The sequence below is a fragment of the Cydia pomonella genome, chromosome 1 (genome assembly GCF_033807575.1).
Source record: "Cydia pomonella isolate Wapato2018A chromosome 1, ilCydPomo1, whole genome shotgun sequence".
NCBI lineage: Eukaryota > Metazoa > Arthropoda > Insecta > Lepidoptera > Tortricidae > Cydia > Cydia pomonella.
Window position 1 is genome coordinate 12,319,615 of NC_084703.1, and position 15,910 is coordinate 12,335,524.

The 15,910-nt window shown below is 37.0% G+C and overlaps 2 protein-coding genes across 2 annotated transcripts; one reads left to right on the plus strand and one right to left on the minus strand.

Moving 5' to 3' along the window:
* Positions 1 to 330: 330 nt before the first annotated feature.
* Positions 331 to 2,466, plus strand: LOC133515354 (ras-related protein Rab-21). The gene is made up of 5 exons (XM_061847884.1): positions 331 to 423; positions 553 to 812; positions 910 to 1,077; positions 1,310 to 1,428; positions 1,573 to 2,466. Exons 2-5 carry the CDS (start codon positions 681 to 683, stop codon positions 1,781 to 1,783), a joined length of 630 nt encoding a protein of 209 aa, XP_061703868.1. The 5' UTR covers positions 331 to 423; positions 553 to 680; the 3' UTR covers positions 1,784 to 2,466.
* Positions 2,467 to 4,641: 2,175 nt separating this feature from the next.
* On the minus strand, positions 4,642 to 15,018 carry LOC133515362 (ATPase family AAA domain-containing protein 3A homolog). Its single transcript, XM_061847892.1, has 10 exons — positions 14,677 to 15,018; positions 12,757 to 12,911; positions 12,055 to 12,167; positions 11,516 to 11,722; positions 11,218 to 11,375; positions 10,741 to 11,000; positions 10,252 to 10,375; positions 9,646 to 9,937; positions 6,334 to 6,532; positions 4,642 to 6,119 (listed from the first exon to the last, which is right to left on the minus strand). Exons 1-10 carry the CDS (start codon positions 14,867 to 14,869, stop codon positions 5,919 to 5,921), a joined length of 1,902 nt encoding a protein of 633 aa, XP_061703876.1. The 5' UTR covers positions 14,870 to 15,018; the 3' UTR covers positions 4,642 to 5,918.
* Positions 15,019 to 15,910: the final 892 nt, after the last annotated feature.

Sequence of the window (15,910 nt, forward strand, 5' to 3'; positions counted from 1 at the left end):
TCTTTCTCGGGCCCGAAACTGGGGCAGCCACCGGGAAAAATCGAAATTCGTCAATTGCGGGCATTTTTCTCTGTCACTCTAATTACGTCTTACTAAGAGTAAAAGAGAAAGATCCCAGCAATTTGTGAATTTCGGTTTTCGCGGTAGGCCCCCGGGTCTCATATCAGGGGGGCTACCGCGAAAACCGAAATTCGCAAATTGCGGGATCTTTCTCTATTCAATTGACGGACTTCTATTTTCGCGATTATAGCCCAGGCCTGATAGTGTCGATGTAATTGGCACTTACTTCATTAGCTTTCATCAATGCAGTAGTTAAGTTTCCGAACGTTTCTTAAGCTGTCAGTGTCAACTGGTTGTCAAAGTAATACAAGTGATTACAGTGATTGAGTAAATTGTTTCTCAATAGTTCTCAGGTTTCTTTCTGTAAGTAACCACTACATTAGATTATACAATGGTTTGCAGCTTTAACAATAATTTTATTAAAAGAAGCTATTAAATCGACTTACTGTTCAGTTTTCCACTTTGTGTTTATTGTCTTGTTTCACTTTCAAGATAAAGATGTCAATGTCATCAGCTGTTGATGTTTGAAAATAGCTAATCTTTACGTGACGATTGCAAGATTATAGACTCGTTGTCAATTTACAACAAAAGCTAGGCTTCGTCCAAAGCTAAAAACCATTATGAGTACGTCGGCGGGCGGTGCATATAACTTTAAAGTCGTGTTGTTGGGCGAGGGATGCGTCGGCAAAACGTCACTTCTGTTGCGTTACATCGAGGACAAATTCAACGACAAACATCTTACTACGCTTCAGGTACAAGTTTAATTATCTTTTAATCTGATGTTTTTGCCTCTTGTGTGATAAAACATATCAAATCTATAATTATATGAATTCTTGAATATCTTTCTAGGCTACCTTCCTGAACAAGAAAATAAATATAAACGGAAAGCGCATTAACCTTTCCATTTGGGACACAGCTGGGCAGGAGAAGTTCCATGCACTTGGGCCAATATATTACCGAAATTCTAATGGTGCAATCCTAGTTTATGACATCACTGATGAAGATTCTTTTGTAAAGGTAATTTTGCTGTTTGAAAACTTGAATAATTTTGTATGTTGGAAGAATTTTGTTGAATAATTGATGGCGATGGATCATATATTTAAGCAAGCAAGATTATTTGTGATTTTTGGGTGTCTATATATGTTGTTTATCTGCATGCATAAGTCTAATTATCTAATATTTGCCAGCAATAAATGCATCACTACTTATAGATCATAGTGTATCAAATAATAATGAATATAAATTACAGGTAAAAAAATGGGTAAAAGAGCTAAAGAAAATGCTTGGTCCAGACATTGTTTTATTGATAGCTGGCAATAAAATTGACCTGGAGCATGAGAGAACAGTGCCTCTCGAAGAAGCAGAAAGGTAAAATGTTCCAGAATCTATTTATATGTTACATAGTTTTGCAGTTATGTGATTAAATTATTTGTAAGCAATTAGTAAGCATTATAATTTGTCTAATTAACATAAACTTTAGTTCATTACTAATGATGCTTTATTCTGTTTTAGTTATGCAGCAAAGGTTGGTGCTAAACATTTCTACACATCTGCAAAATTAAATGAATGTGTAGAGGATCTTTTTTTGGAGCTGACTCGTGAAATGGTTGAAAAATTTGAACAGAACTCCCAGCAGGAAGAAAACAGAACTTCTCGTGTCCTAGTGGTTGATGATGACGCTCCTGCACAATCTTCTTGTTGTGCGGGCTCCAGAAGTAATTAACCATTCTTTGTCACTTGTGGACAATAACTTAATGTCTCAGCTTGTTTTTAGTATAAAAAAATAATTATATTATGATTGAATTTAACCTTTTGAATGCAATATGATAACAAACATCTCTTTGTTTGAAGACATTAAACTCATATTTCATATGTAGTCATTTAAAAGCCTGAAAAAGTGAATATTTGTAAGTTATAATGCAATTTAATTTTAAATTAAATTTACTTTACTGACATATTTTTGACTAGTGATTTCTTTTATCATTAAATTATTACACTAAATGAAATGATAAACATGCATTTACAATGCATTAAATCTGGTTGTAAGGATGTCATGACATGTCATCTATTTGTTGATGTCTATTTTCTATTTTATCAAAGTGATAAGCTAATAATGTGAATGCAAAAGAATTTATATACTTATATCCAAATGCGAACAAATAAAAAAATACTTATAAGCTATATCTTTGAATCTTTGTTACATTTACAATTATATGTATTGTTATGAGTGATATATTTACGTAAACATCTACCTACTCAGTAGATTTGAATGCTCCACTTTAGATCCGCGTTTTTTTTTTAAATCATATATATGAAAACTGTTGTAGGAATCATTAATATTAGCATATACATTACATAAGGTTATTGTAATATAAATATTTCAAATAAACAAGGTTTAACAGTCAATGTATTTTAGATATGATCATAATTGGAAGTGTGTACCATCTCATTTAAGCTATGCATTGATTAAAATATGACTGCTTGGTCAAGTCGTTTTCTAGCTGTTGTATGAATTTAAAACCATTTAGATAATGCGAATAGGTTACTCCCACTTGATACCACAAAGTTGTTACTACTGAAAAAAAAATCCACTACCAAACCAGTAGTTACCCCCAAATCGAACCAAAGTGAGCTAGTGGGTTACCACTAGCTCACTTTGGTTATACTGGGATTTTTTTCCCAGTAGTTACAACAAAAAATTTGTTAAGAGTACAATACTAATAAAACAGTATAAATAATACTGAGAGAGTACTGTGATAAATGATTTTATGTTGATTAGTGTAGTTTTGAACTTTAACAAAATTATGGTGGTAACTACTGGGAAAAAAAATCCCACTTAGTGGTAACTAGTTGCAATAACCCAGCGAATGTACCCACTTTCCCTTTTAACCGGGCTTTTATCTTCTCACTCTGATTGGAAGCACTCTTTTCGATAGTCTGCACTGCATAAATTAGAGAATCACTATAGGTAGACCCTATAGTGATTCTCTAATTTAGCTCGTAAAGGTACCTGACTTTACTTACCTCTATGTAATCCCGTTCTTCATCAGTGGTAGTAGTTAATTCAAGCACTTCTTTCAATCTCAACGCTACGAGTAGATATTGTCGCAAATATCCTGCCTCGAATAAGAGTACTGTATATACTTACTGTCAAAATCGTCAAATGGATAACTTGGGATACGAGGGGTAACATAAGATAGCAACTCTGCACCATGAAATAATGTAGCTAGTTCAGGGGTTCCCAGATTGTGCCAGGCGCGGCTCACTCCGCGATTTCGTCGCGCCGCTACAAGTACATGCGACCCTCGCCAGTTTTGGTGACTATGCCGCGCAAGATGATTGCAGCCCACTGCTACGGAACGGATCATTTTTGATACATTTTTATATAGCCAATGGGTGTAGCAGGATAGCCTAGGAAAAATTGCCCCCAGCGATTTTGGGCCGAAACTGTAGTCAAACGATGCCTTTTGAAAGGTACCGTTTCATCCCTTGGTTAACAATTTACTATACTTTAAGCTCCAGTTTAGCTTATTGTGACGGAAGAGTAACAACGGAACCCTACACTGAGCGTGGCCCGACATGCTCTTGGCCGGTTTTTTTTTAATTATTTTGATTTCGGGACCGTGACGTTGCGTATTAAGCATGATACGAGTATAATGATTAGTGGCTACGATATAGTACGTTTATTTTAATTTCGCAATGTTCCTTCTGGAGTAGGTCCATAAAACTTTTGTATAATGTAGAATATAAATTGGTTCATTTTTGAAAAAAAAATGGTGTGTGTACCATGAGCCAAACTTGATATACCTGTATTCAGTGGGAGTTCAATGAATAGTACGCACCAAAGAGCCAACACATATTAATTTCGCAATGTTCCTTCTGGAGTAGGTCCATGAAACTTTTGTATAATGTAGAATATCAACTGGTTCATTTTTGAAAAAAAAAAGGGTGTGTGTACCATGAGCCAAACTTGATATACAGGGTGATTCTTTTTTTATTTTTGTTTTTTTTACAAGACTTTAAATGGTTAGGGGGTTAATATTTTTTTAGCACATAGCTTTTAGTCTTATTAATATTTGTACAAAATTTGAAATTTGTCACTTTGATAGTTTAGGAAAAAATAATTAAAACAGTTTTGGGGTTAATCGGGTGTTTTTCACCCCCAGGGGGTAACAGAGGGATGAAACTTTGTGCAGAGTATAACCTCCCCAAAAGGCATCGTTTGATTACAGTTTCGGCCCAAAATCGCTGGGGGCAATTTTTCCTAGGCTATCCTGCTACACCTTTGTATTAGGTAAGTGACCTATGTATTTAACATATCCTGCAGTAATGCAATAGACTGTCGATATTATTACCGCAAATGTCAACAATCCTGGCAGCGAAATCGATTTTGACATTTGAAACCGTAACTAATCAATGTATAGGCGTGTTCGGTATACCTAAACAGGGATTTTGTTATACAGTGAACCTTCTGTACGTAGTACTATTATTTATTCTGTGGCGAGGGTTTATTTCTGGATACCACTGTATTCTACAAGGACTAAGTATATTGAAAGGAAGTATTTAAAAAAAACAATGATGTAGGTTAACAACTTTCTAATATGTTATGTGTGATAGATACTAATAAATTTCACAACAGTAAACAAAGTATTACATTTAGACTAATATGTGCTGAACAGTGTGCTTAGTATTGCTGCTTTAAATTTTGTATGAGGCTAGTGTGAATATACAATTTATATTGTATGTCACATAACAGTGAACATAGTCAAACTTGTAGAATTAACTTTTTGCCTCGCGCTTTCCGACCAAGGACAAACTACCTTTTACAATTATTATTGATTGGCATATAACTGGTACAATTATACGTCCACCTTTCATCTACCAAACATACTTTGAACACATTACAATATTAAATCAACAATAGTATAAATGCAGAATGTTTCGTTTAGTTAATAAGTGTACGGCTACCACCAGTTTGACACTGACATATTCGCTAGTGTGTGTGTGCATAACTAAACTTTCTGTGCATCTCTGTGTTACGTTAAAGTAAGTTACGTCGACTTTAGCGAATATGTTTCACTGCTAAGGCACTCGTGGTAGGGCTGCTGATATTAAAGGTTTTTAACTCTGCAGTAGGTTCGACACTTACGATCTTGCGTGAAATAAAAACGCGCTACCTACGGTACAGAGGAATATGGTTAATAAATAAATGTTATTACAGTTAAACCAGTTAACTGTTAAGTCATTGAGATTAAACATAAATTGAATACAATAGTCTACTAATTGGTTTAAGGAATATTATACATGGAGGCGTATGAAGCATGTTTTGCAATTATTATAATGTTGGATGTGTAGCTTTAATGACATTTAATATTTAATACAATTTACAAAATACAGGTTTCACTGACTAATGGCATTAATGGTAACACAACAACCCCCTAGCTAAGCCATCCAGCAGACTTATATATAATGTAATTTAAAGCCATGGTGTGTCGACGCATCACCATACTGGCCTGAGACCACGTTACAATAGAATTTTTACGCACTAAAGTACTAATTAGAACTGTTTTTACAATGAAATAAAGGTCATTATTAATAAGTAAGCGTGGTGGGGCAATATCGATGAGACGTCGACACAGTTAATCTTAATTCCACTAAATCTGCTCTTTCATCCTTCGTGATAACCAGCAGAGCTTTTCCATGTCACAGTCCGATAACGCTATAAATTTTATGTTCCTGGAAATTTTGAAGTCAAACCTCTGTTTGTGCTTATTATCACAGTTCACTTGTGTTTTGCTGATGTTTACTTTTGGAAGTTCTATTGGCCTTTCTAGTTCGCTACTCGGAAATAGACTGTGTCACTTCTCGGTCTCATCTTCTTTGATTGTTGCTCTTTTCTTGGAAGGCGATTTGGATTTTGCGACGGGAGCTTCTACCGTGTCTTGGATCTCAGTGACCGTGGCTCTGTCGGCGCCCCGCGCGTCCGTATCCAGCGGAGGAAGGTCCAGCAAATACGGCATCATGCTGCGGGACTTTTCCTCTGAAGACAGCCATTCCATCTAGAAAAACAACATTAATACTTAATTATGGGGTAGTTCGACATTCAGTGGTTGCTATATAGTAAGGTGTGCAATACGCGGCCGCATTTGTGCAAGTAAACTTCTGTATTTAAGTGTCTAGTGATCTTCAATAAACCATATGTAATAAGACTAATGGTAAATCTCTGATAAAAAAAAAGGTGAACATCTGATTAAAAAAAATGGTGAATCTCACTTTCTGCCGGTGATCGTTTACAGCGTCATCGCAAATTTCGATACACATCTCGCGGGTGAGGCGGCCGTCATCGGAGGCGTAGGCGGCGGCCTGCCACGCCACGCCGAGCTTGGACAGCGCGCGCCCGGACATGCCCGCCGTGCGCGCCGCCAGCAGGCTGCACAGCTCGCCGTAGTCGAACTGGTCCACGCTCAAGCGTCTGCCGGCGAAATAACCCAAAATGACATATAACCAATGCTTGCGATAAGCAAATAGACACAATTAAAAAAATCGGCCAAGAGCATGTCGGGCCATGGTCAGTGTAGGGTTTCGTGGTTACCATTCTGTCAGAACAGGCCAATCGGGGGCTATTAATATTAAGTATCTTGTAGGTACACAACAACCATAATGGAGTGACAGTTCGACCTTCGCAGCGCTTTGTACGTCTTTTTACTAAGAGAAGATTTTTTGCAATAACTCTAAAACGGCTGGATCGATCACGTTCGCTATAGTTTTTATTGAAAGTATTTACTAAGCTTTTGGTTCACGATTTTTATGATATTTTTCACCCAGAAGGTACAATATGTTTATAAATATTTCGTTGAAATTCACTCAGGTCTACCCGTCATCCTGACGCTCACGGAACGCGGCATCAATGAAAGTAAATGAAATCACTAATTAATGATTTTAATTATTATTTTCAATACGTACGTAACAAACGGCAGTAGTACAACAATGTCCATACGAAAACAATAGCTAATTACATTGTTATCTATATGTTCTAAGTGGCGCCGCTACAGAGTATGCTCTAGACATGTGTAAGTAATGCGCGTAACATCACAAATGAGATATCACTCAAACGCGTAATGTTGCATTACGCATCACTCCGAGAAACCAAGCATTACTTCAAACATCACTCGAGCACATGACTGGCCGAAGCGCGCGTAAACTCGTAAAGCATCAATATAGATTGACGCGCCGGTAGTCGGTACGAAAGGTCCGTTCAAGTACAATCCGCGTAATGTATAATGAGCAATGAGACGTGATGGTGTGATGTGTGATGTTTGTTTGCCATGCTATCATTACTTTGCTATCCCGCTCGCACCCGCACTCACTGCTCGCTCGCTCTCATTCCGCAATGCTTTCGGAACACTTCGGATCGGTCCGCTCGGCCGGTCGGTAGCAGTCGCATTTGAGTTATTGCAAATTTCATTAAATTGATACGATAACGGATTTTTGCACCTGCGATCGATTTAAAACTGTAATGCGTTACCATAGAGCTTACAATGTTTTTAGTATTTTACCTATAAGGATGCGGCTAAATGATAATTTGCTTGCGAGTTTGAATTTGACGAACAAAAACGTATTTACTGTTTATTATTGTTGTGAAATGTTTGGTTTGGTTGACTTTCGCGGCAAACTAAATTAAGCACGAGTGAAGTTACTTATTTATCTTTAATTTAATACTGTAAACACTAGTGTTTACGTACATTCTCGTATCAGTATCATATCTAATTTTATTGATATACCCAAATAAAAATACTACCTAGTGACTCTCGATGGCGTTATCTCATTAATTAACAGATATTTTCTTTTATTTTTTATCTATGATGCATATTTTACGAATATAAAAATAAAAACATTAAAAAAAACGATCTATCACATGGCGGTGACAAAACGCAATGCGTAATAGATCGACGCGCCGATATGATACGCCCTAGAGTCCTAACACTCGCTGCGTAATGTAGTTAGTACTGTGATGACTGTGATGAGTGTGATGTTGCCATCACGCGCGCGCCCGCGCGCTGTATTCGTTCGGGTAAATGTTTCGTTTCGAGTGATAAGTGATGTGATATCTCAGTGTAACATTACGTTTTCGAAAAAGTGATGTGATATAGCATTACTTTTTGAAGCACTGTTTCGCGCATGTCTAGTATGCTCCCCAGCGGCGCCACTTTCAATGCGTATTATTTCGCTTTCTAGTACAGGTACAGCCATAAACATTAAAGGTAAATGATGTACCTAATCATATAATTCATTAATTTTTATAGTGGTGGCGCCGCTGCAGAGTAGCACACGAATAGTTTGCGCGAGATACACTTCTAAAGTAGTAAAATGTGTGAGGGGAACGAGATCTAGTAAGTAGTTTTTTTTTAATACGTCTTAAATTATACGGAAACCTTCATAGGCGAGTATGAATCGCACTTGGCCGTTTTCTTTTGGAGCGAGTACTTCCGAAAATATTAACTATATAAATAATGTGTATTATGATTGATTGTATTTCTCTATGTAAGTGAATTGTGATATTCTGTCGGAGAAATAAATTCTAGTAAGTATAATTTTATCCAAACGTTAATTTCTCTCTAATTTTTTTTACTTGCTCCTCCAGTTTTAATATTTTTGATCACTTTTAAGGCAGTTTACTGAAACACTAATCGACGTATAATTATTTATTAAAGCACTCTATGTTTATACTGTACTACTTCTATTGTTTTATTATTATTAAACTCAAAGAACATTTTAGTTGTAAGTACGGGGAAAAAAAATTCCAGTAGGTACCCAAAAAAAACTTTTTTGTAGTTTTTATTGTACCGTTGGCCGTTGTGGAGTCGCTTCGCATCGTCTGAACCAAAACTAAACGAGTGACGTTTTTTATAATGAGCGGAATTCTTCATAGCAAAAATCAAACTGTCAGAGGGATTAACCTAACTGTTTTATCGACTTATCGATAAATATTTGTCACTTAACGAAACAAAGTTAAAGTAATGAAATCAGGCTTTTGGATATACATACAAACAAATTAACGGTGTCCCTAATTAGCTGACCGCCACTGTATTTTGGTATAATAGTAAAGAATAAAACAGAAAATACTTTTATGATGTAAATGAACGTAACATCTTAGAGCAATATATTGTGGAAGAATCTTCTTTGAAACTGAAATAAGAATCTTTCTGTATCTATTTTTTTATTGTTTTCTTTTAGGATTAACCATTTTAGTAACACGGCACGGAAATCACTCATGAAAACTCAAGTGACATAAATGACATATGTAACGCTGACATGGTTCATAATACGGAGATGCAAGTTGCTTATCAAAGAGGTCAAATGTTACAGAATAATCTTTTAAGTTGATTATGGATACCTAATGCGATATTATTCCGTAACATCGATAAGTCGATAAAACAGTTAGGTCAATCCCTCTGACAGTTTGATTTTTGCTATGAAGAATTCCGCTCATTATGACATAGACAAAAAACATTGACAAGTGCAGTGGCAGTTTATTAGGCATTATTCCGTGTAATAACGCAGAGAATATATTCGAAATGTTTTTACCTTTTTCCTTCAGAAGCAGGCTGAAGGACAAATTTGTCAAAGTAAAGGCGGATCAGACGTTCGCGTTCCTCGAGGCCCGGCAGCCCGAATTCGATCATCTTATCCAGGCGGTCATTGATGGCAGAGTCGAACTGCTGTGGCGTGTTGGACGCCAGCACCAGCATGATGCGGTTGCTCTGGTCGGACGTGCGGTACAGAAACGCGTTCAGAGCCGCCCGCAAATCCTCACTGATCCTTTCGGAGGAACGTTTTCTAAGGAATGCGTCAGCTTCGTCGATGAATAGAAGTACACCTAAAATAATTTGTAATTTTTAATGTCAAGTTTGGTTGAAAATACTGCGTAAAGTAGCGTTGTAGTCCAGAGCTCTCAAGGAGCTCACTGTTTTGACGGGCCCGAACGGGTAACGTGCTTGTAACACATCTGAAATTTTAAGTGTCCGCAAGCTACGTCGTGCGTTGACATGTTTCAAAACAATTATGATTATGTATGACGAGGAACATTTAAAACAGATAGCGAAGATGATCATTAGTTTCGATTACGTTTATTGTGTCTAAAGTGGGGTAGTAGTCATTGATAAAAACTACAGCATTTTAAATATGTTTTACCTTTTTTGCTGGTGTGGGCCCAGTCGAACACTTTGTGGATGGCGGCGACGGCGTCCTTGCCCATGGGCGCCACGTCGCCCCCTGTCAGTATGGCGTACTCCATGCCCGAGTGCTTCGCGAGTTTCTGTAACACGCAATCGTAAAACGACCGAATAATTAATGAGACAAAGAGTAATTTATACAACAATGCCATATGCGTTTTCAGTGAGACACAGTTCTCGAAACCACTAATTAATAAGTATTTTATCGTAATCCATTATTTTGATCATCGTCGAATTAAGGGTTAATATTAGAATACGTCCATGTACAATCCAAAAAAAAATTGAAAAGAGACTTTTGTGCAGTTTACTTATTTTACTGAAGGTTGAATTTTTTCCATAGCGTTTTATTTCTACACCACGCACTTTGAATATTGCCAATATATTCGTAATCTGATATTCGCATGTTAAAAAATGTCTGCATCGTTTATGATAACTAATTATGACTCACTTTAGAGAACAAGGTTTTCCCAGTACCAGGCGGCCCGTACATGAGAAGATTCCTGTAGAAGCCCTTATTCATGCGCGTGTTCTTGGTGGCGATGGCGATGTCGCGCAGCCGTCGCTCCAGTGTCGGCGCCAGCACCACGCCGGCCAGCGCGTCCGACGGCTTGCGGAAGTTCGCTAAGGCCTTCGACACCGTCAGGATGGGATGCTTCACCGCTTCCAGCAGAGAGAATCTCGATGTTTCATTTACGAGACTTGGTTTGCCTGAAAGACATTTAGAACTAAGTCCTGTACTATCCTTTACGTCTACAAATGCTTCGTAACAGATACATCCACAACTACTCACCTCACAACAAAATAGTCACGATTGAGACCATAACAAAATGGGGCAGAAAAAGTTCTGCACTTAGAAATCATTATGCAGGCTGGAAATGTGTCAATAATTGATTGAAACTAGTTGGATAACTGGTTAGATGCTTACCAATTCGAGCTTCAATGAATCTTGCAGTGACAGAAGTAGCTCCTTTGGCGGTGTAAACTCCGAGTGCTACAAGTGACAGGCCTCCAGCTGCTGCCAATGTCTTGTCCCAATCTGTCACTAATGCATTTAACCCAGTGCCTACGACACTACCCGCTGTCCTGTTTTATTGAATATTTGGTTAATTGTTGCTGTTACTCTTTTACATAAACTATATTTTAACACAAACATGTTTCTATAAAATGAAATATGAAAGATTACAGAAAATTTACTTGCAATTCATGTATTAAATATTACTTACTTTATGCTCTCCAAAATAGTAGTACGGTTCTCAGCAGCCTTCAATCTGATTTGCTCAAGATTGATATCTCGATTTTCACGATCTGCTTTTGCCCTAGCTCTCGCTTCTGCTTCAATGGCCTTAAGTTTATTTTTCTCGCGGAGTTCCATTTCATGTTCTATTGTAGCTCGACGTAATGCTTCTTGCTTTGCAACACTTTCTTCTTGTCTGTATATAATTAAAACGGGTTAATATGTGTACTAATAGCAACACTCTTTGACTGATTGTTGGTGGAATATATGGCATTGCAATAGATTTGCACACTGTGTGAACAATGGTATACCTAAATTACTTACACAGTGTCACACTCAGACCAGCTCAATCTAAAACCAAGCCAATGGTAGAGGACCTTAAGAGCTACCAATATGACCCTCATCTCTGCTCAGTGAAAATAAAATGGGGTTCATGTGGCTTTTAAGTCCTCTATCATATTAGTTTTTTTTGAATCATACTGAATGTTACACCCAGTCAAATTAGTATAAGTAATGCATATTACTCACTTCTTCAAAATTTCATCTTGTGACCTCTGTTGTTGGACCAGCTGCTCCTCATAACGCTTCTTTGCTAATTGGTCTTGATATTGCGCCCGCATTTGGTGTTGCTTTGTTTCTTCCTGTAATACATATTACATGTATATTAGTACAGTCATATTGCATTATCATCAAAGTAACATAGGTATTTTTAATTTTATCTCAGGTATTGGGATTTTACTCAAATCTTGCAATGCAATGGCAAAGATAGACACAATTTTATTGTAAAGTTAAGTTAGTTACAAATATGAAATTCGCAACGAGTGGGGACAAATCGACATGAGCTGCGAATTACCTATTCACACATGTGTATTTATTGTACAACGTTTTACAGTACATATGGGCCTTTACATTTTCGACAGAGTCACAAAATTATATATATAATTATATAATATTTGATACACTAGCAGCTCTTGGAGCTGATGCGTGTATATCGCAGCACTAAAATAATAATGCAACTAGAAACAAACAGGTCAGGTCAGGTTTGTTTCTGTGTGTATAATGTGCTAATTATCGCACTAGTGTGGTAAAGTAGCACCATATGTACTATAAGAAATATTAATATTCATGGCACCAAAATAAAAATAAAAGCAGTTTCGTAAATATTGTTTAAAGAAGCAACAATCGAAACATACTGGATAATTTGACATTAAATAAAAAAGTTGTCCATACCTGTAAGGTTTTTCTTCTTTCTTCATAGTCGACTTTTTTCTGTTCCACCTTGGATTGTTCTATGGCGGCTTCATATTCCTTGATCTTGGCCATCTGCTCTTGTTGCCGCGTAGCTTCTTGAAGTTTGCTGAGCTCCAATGCATCTTTTGCATGTCCTGTAAAAAATTATTGGATTATGGCTCTCTCTTTAATGGCTCAATTTAATTGGTCCATAGGGCCCGTATGCAGGGTGAGGGAGATTTCCATAAAGCATGCAATAAGGGCCGCATTCGGGGAACTGTTTTCATTAGTTGATAGGGGCTGTATGCGGAGTGCGGTAGATTTCCAAAGCGCATGCCATTATGAGTTTCACTAGTTGTTACACCACCTTACCGTCTGTGGGGAGTCACCCGTATGCTGTATATTGACCAAACTATTAACTTATGAGTTTCACTAGTCATTATATTGTCTGCCCCCGGCCCCGCACACTTTATATCGACCAATAAAACTGAGCCATAAGACTGTTTAGTAACGTAAAAGTAGTAAAAGGTTGAAGATTTTAATGGTACATATTTTTGTATTAGGAGAAGTTGTGGCATTTTGAAAATATTTTATTTTAATTGTTTAAGTAGAGATAGTTCTCCAATGTTCGTATTTGGCCAATTATTCGGTTAAAATATTGGTGCTTGCTACACTCGTAAATCTATTATAAAATCATTCGCTTGCACAGGACTCAAAATAAGTATTCAAAGAAATATCAAACTTTGCTCTCTTGTTGTACAAATAACTATTATTATGTTTGTCTTGTTGCAACCCTGTGACGCGCTTGACACACTGAATGCAATTCTCACATAGCTCCGATATTCGTGCGGGATGTCGCTATAATACATGCATTGTCTCGCTCAAACATCGCATTGTGATAAGCGCAAATTGGACTGTGATAAGCGCCTAAAATATAAGCCCACAGAACTTTTCAAGTATTCTCTTTTATCGGCTTACGTTTTCCATTATCATTGAAACACATGATGAGACATGTTGAATGCATAGTATGTTTTGAGTATTAGGAGAATGTTGTAAATTTGTCTTGCCTACCTGGTTACCTTGCCTAGGTATTGACCTGTTTGTTTCTAGGGAATTGTCTAGAAAGCTTTCAAATTTCAAAAATGCATATCTAGTTTCTAATGAAATTTTAACTATCAAATGACATATTTCTGGTAAGTAGGCTTTAGCTTGTATAGATCTTGTTGTGTACCTAGCTGACTTAGCATATTGCAAAATAAGGAACAATCTTCTACATAGCCTCGAGATATTTAACTGTACCTAGCATATCCCAAACTAAGCATCATTCTTCAATGCAGCTTTTCAATAGAATATCTCCCTCCATAACTGTTTAAAGAATATTTTGAACCATTCAGTGGTAGTAACGGCTATAGCCACACTTGTCAATTAAGTTTAAACTTTAAAAGTTAGCAGTATGGCTATCACCATTTTTACTGCTGCCAAATGTGTTAAATTATTTTAGTATCTTCATGGTAGTCTGTATGATGATCATTAACATGAATGGATTGTATTTTTGAGGTACTGTTTTTTTTCTATTTTTCCTACATATGTTTTCATATTAATCAGGATTTGGTAACTCTTGTGCGAATGGAGTTATTATCATATCATTTCAAGGTTCAATAGGCACTTACGAGCTCATGTTTCTCGTAATAAAATGTGTTTTTTGCTTCAGTAAGTATAACCTAATATTTACGAGTCATGATTATTTTACATAATATCTACATAGTCATGAACAATTTAATAATGCTATATGACCATATATTGCTCATAACTAAAAGCTAAAATGTATTCAGCTGTCTGCAGTGTGCTTTTAGGTTATAGGGTCGCATTATGCAATAGTATGAAATATGACTGATAACAGTGATTACAGATCGAACTTACTGGACTGCTCCAACTCTTTAGCGGCCTGCGCAGCTCTTTCAAGAGCGCTGGAGTCGAACCGATAAGCTTCCATTGCTTTCTTTTCTGCTTTTGTGAGGTTAACTGGGGGTGCCGCGGCACCCCCGTTATTACCCAACGGGTCATCGGTTGGCGGCTGCGGAGGTTTCGTACTATACCCAAATAACCAGGACATAGTTTACACAGATAACTTTAATTCATTAAATATGCAAAATAAATGTGATAAAAAGATAAAATTCCAATACGACACCCGAAGATCTGTCGGACGTCGGATTGTCGTCGTTCGTAGGTGCTTATCAATCCTACCAACCACAGATAGAAGAGCCTAAGGTAAAAAAAATACAGATAACATAACCCGTACATATGTCAAATATGCGAACCGCCTTCCACACGATCGAACATGCGTTAATACAGACGGGCGGGTGTATCGATGTAAGCCTTCATGATCGGACCGTGATCTTGGTACGGTCCAAGCAAAGAATAGAATACTCACTGGGCCTCTCTATCACTCTTGCATGTTCTATTTCCTCTGATGGAGAGAAACAACGAAATTTATTTTCCGCGGTAGGGAGTTTGTTTTTATCGATTACTTCGATTAGAACTATTAGAAGATGGTTTTTTGATGGTTTGAGGACGCATCTATGAGTGAAACCGTGTAAAATGGACCAATTAAATCCACAAGTGCCCGAGCAAGAGTATTTTTCCGTTTCACCAAATATCAGCACATCGTTAACAATATTTCAAATGTAAAAATAGTTCATGCGCAAAAACATCAAACAATGAATATTTTTGGCAATTAGAGATGAAGTATTTTTTACATTTCAAATATTATTAACGATGTGCTGATATTCCGTGAAACGGAAATTGATTATCGGGCCCGAGCAAGAGTAATTTTCCGTTTCACCAAATATCAGCACATATTTTACAATATTTGACATAAAAAAAAAATTGTTTCTAATTGTACCATTGTCCTAACCATTTTTTATGATATTCCGTACGGAAAACGATTATCAGGTCCGATATCGGGAAGTATGGATGTAACTGGCACTGTAGGGCTGTACGCGCTTCAAGAGGGTAGTGGCTATATACTTTCTCTTTGGGTAGTGGACAAGCGCTTCTCCATATAAACGTAGCCCCATTTTTCTCTCTGGATAGAGCTATGACTTTATGACTAATAAAAGATTCATATACTAGCCGTGTCTTATCCAACCTCGAC

Coding starts and splice junctions, on each gene's coding strand:
- LOC133515354 (XM_061847884.1), top strand. CDS start 681: ATGAGTACGTCGGCGGGCGGTGCATATAACTTTAAAGTCGTGTTGTTG. Junction 1,078..1,309: donor ATGAAGATTCTTTTGTAAAG/GTAATTTTGCTG, acceptor TATAAATTACAG/GTAAAAAAATGGGTAAAAGA. Junction 1,429..1,572: donor CCTCTCGAAGAAGCAGAAAG/GTAAAATGTTCC, acceptor ATTCTGTTTTAG/TTATGCAGCAAAGGTTGGTG.
- LOC133515362 (XM_061847892.1), bottom strand. CDS start 14,869: ATGTCCTGGTTATTTGGGTATAGTACGAAACCTCCGCAGCCGCCAACC. Junction 10,376..10,740: donor GGAAAACCTTGTTCTCTAAA/GTGAGTCATAAT, acceptor TGCGTGTTACAG/AAACTCGCGAAGCACTCGGG. Junction 6,533..9,645: donor CCTGCTTCTGAAGGAAAAAG/GTAAAAACATTT, acceptor TTTCGCCGGCAG/ACGCTTGAGCGTGGACCAGT.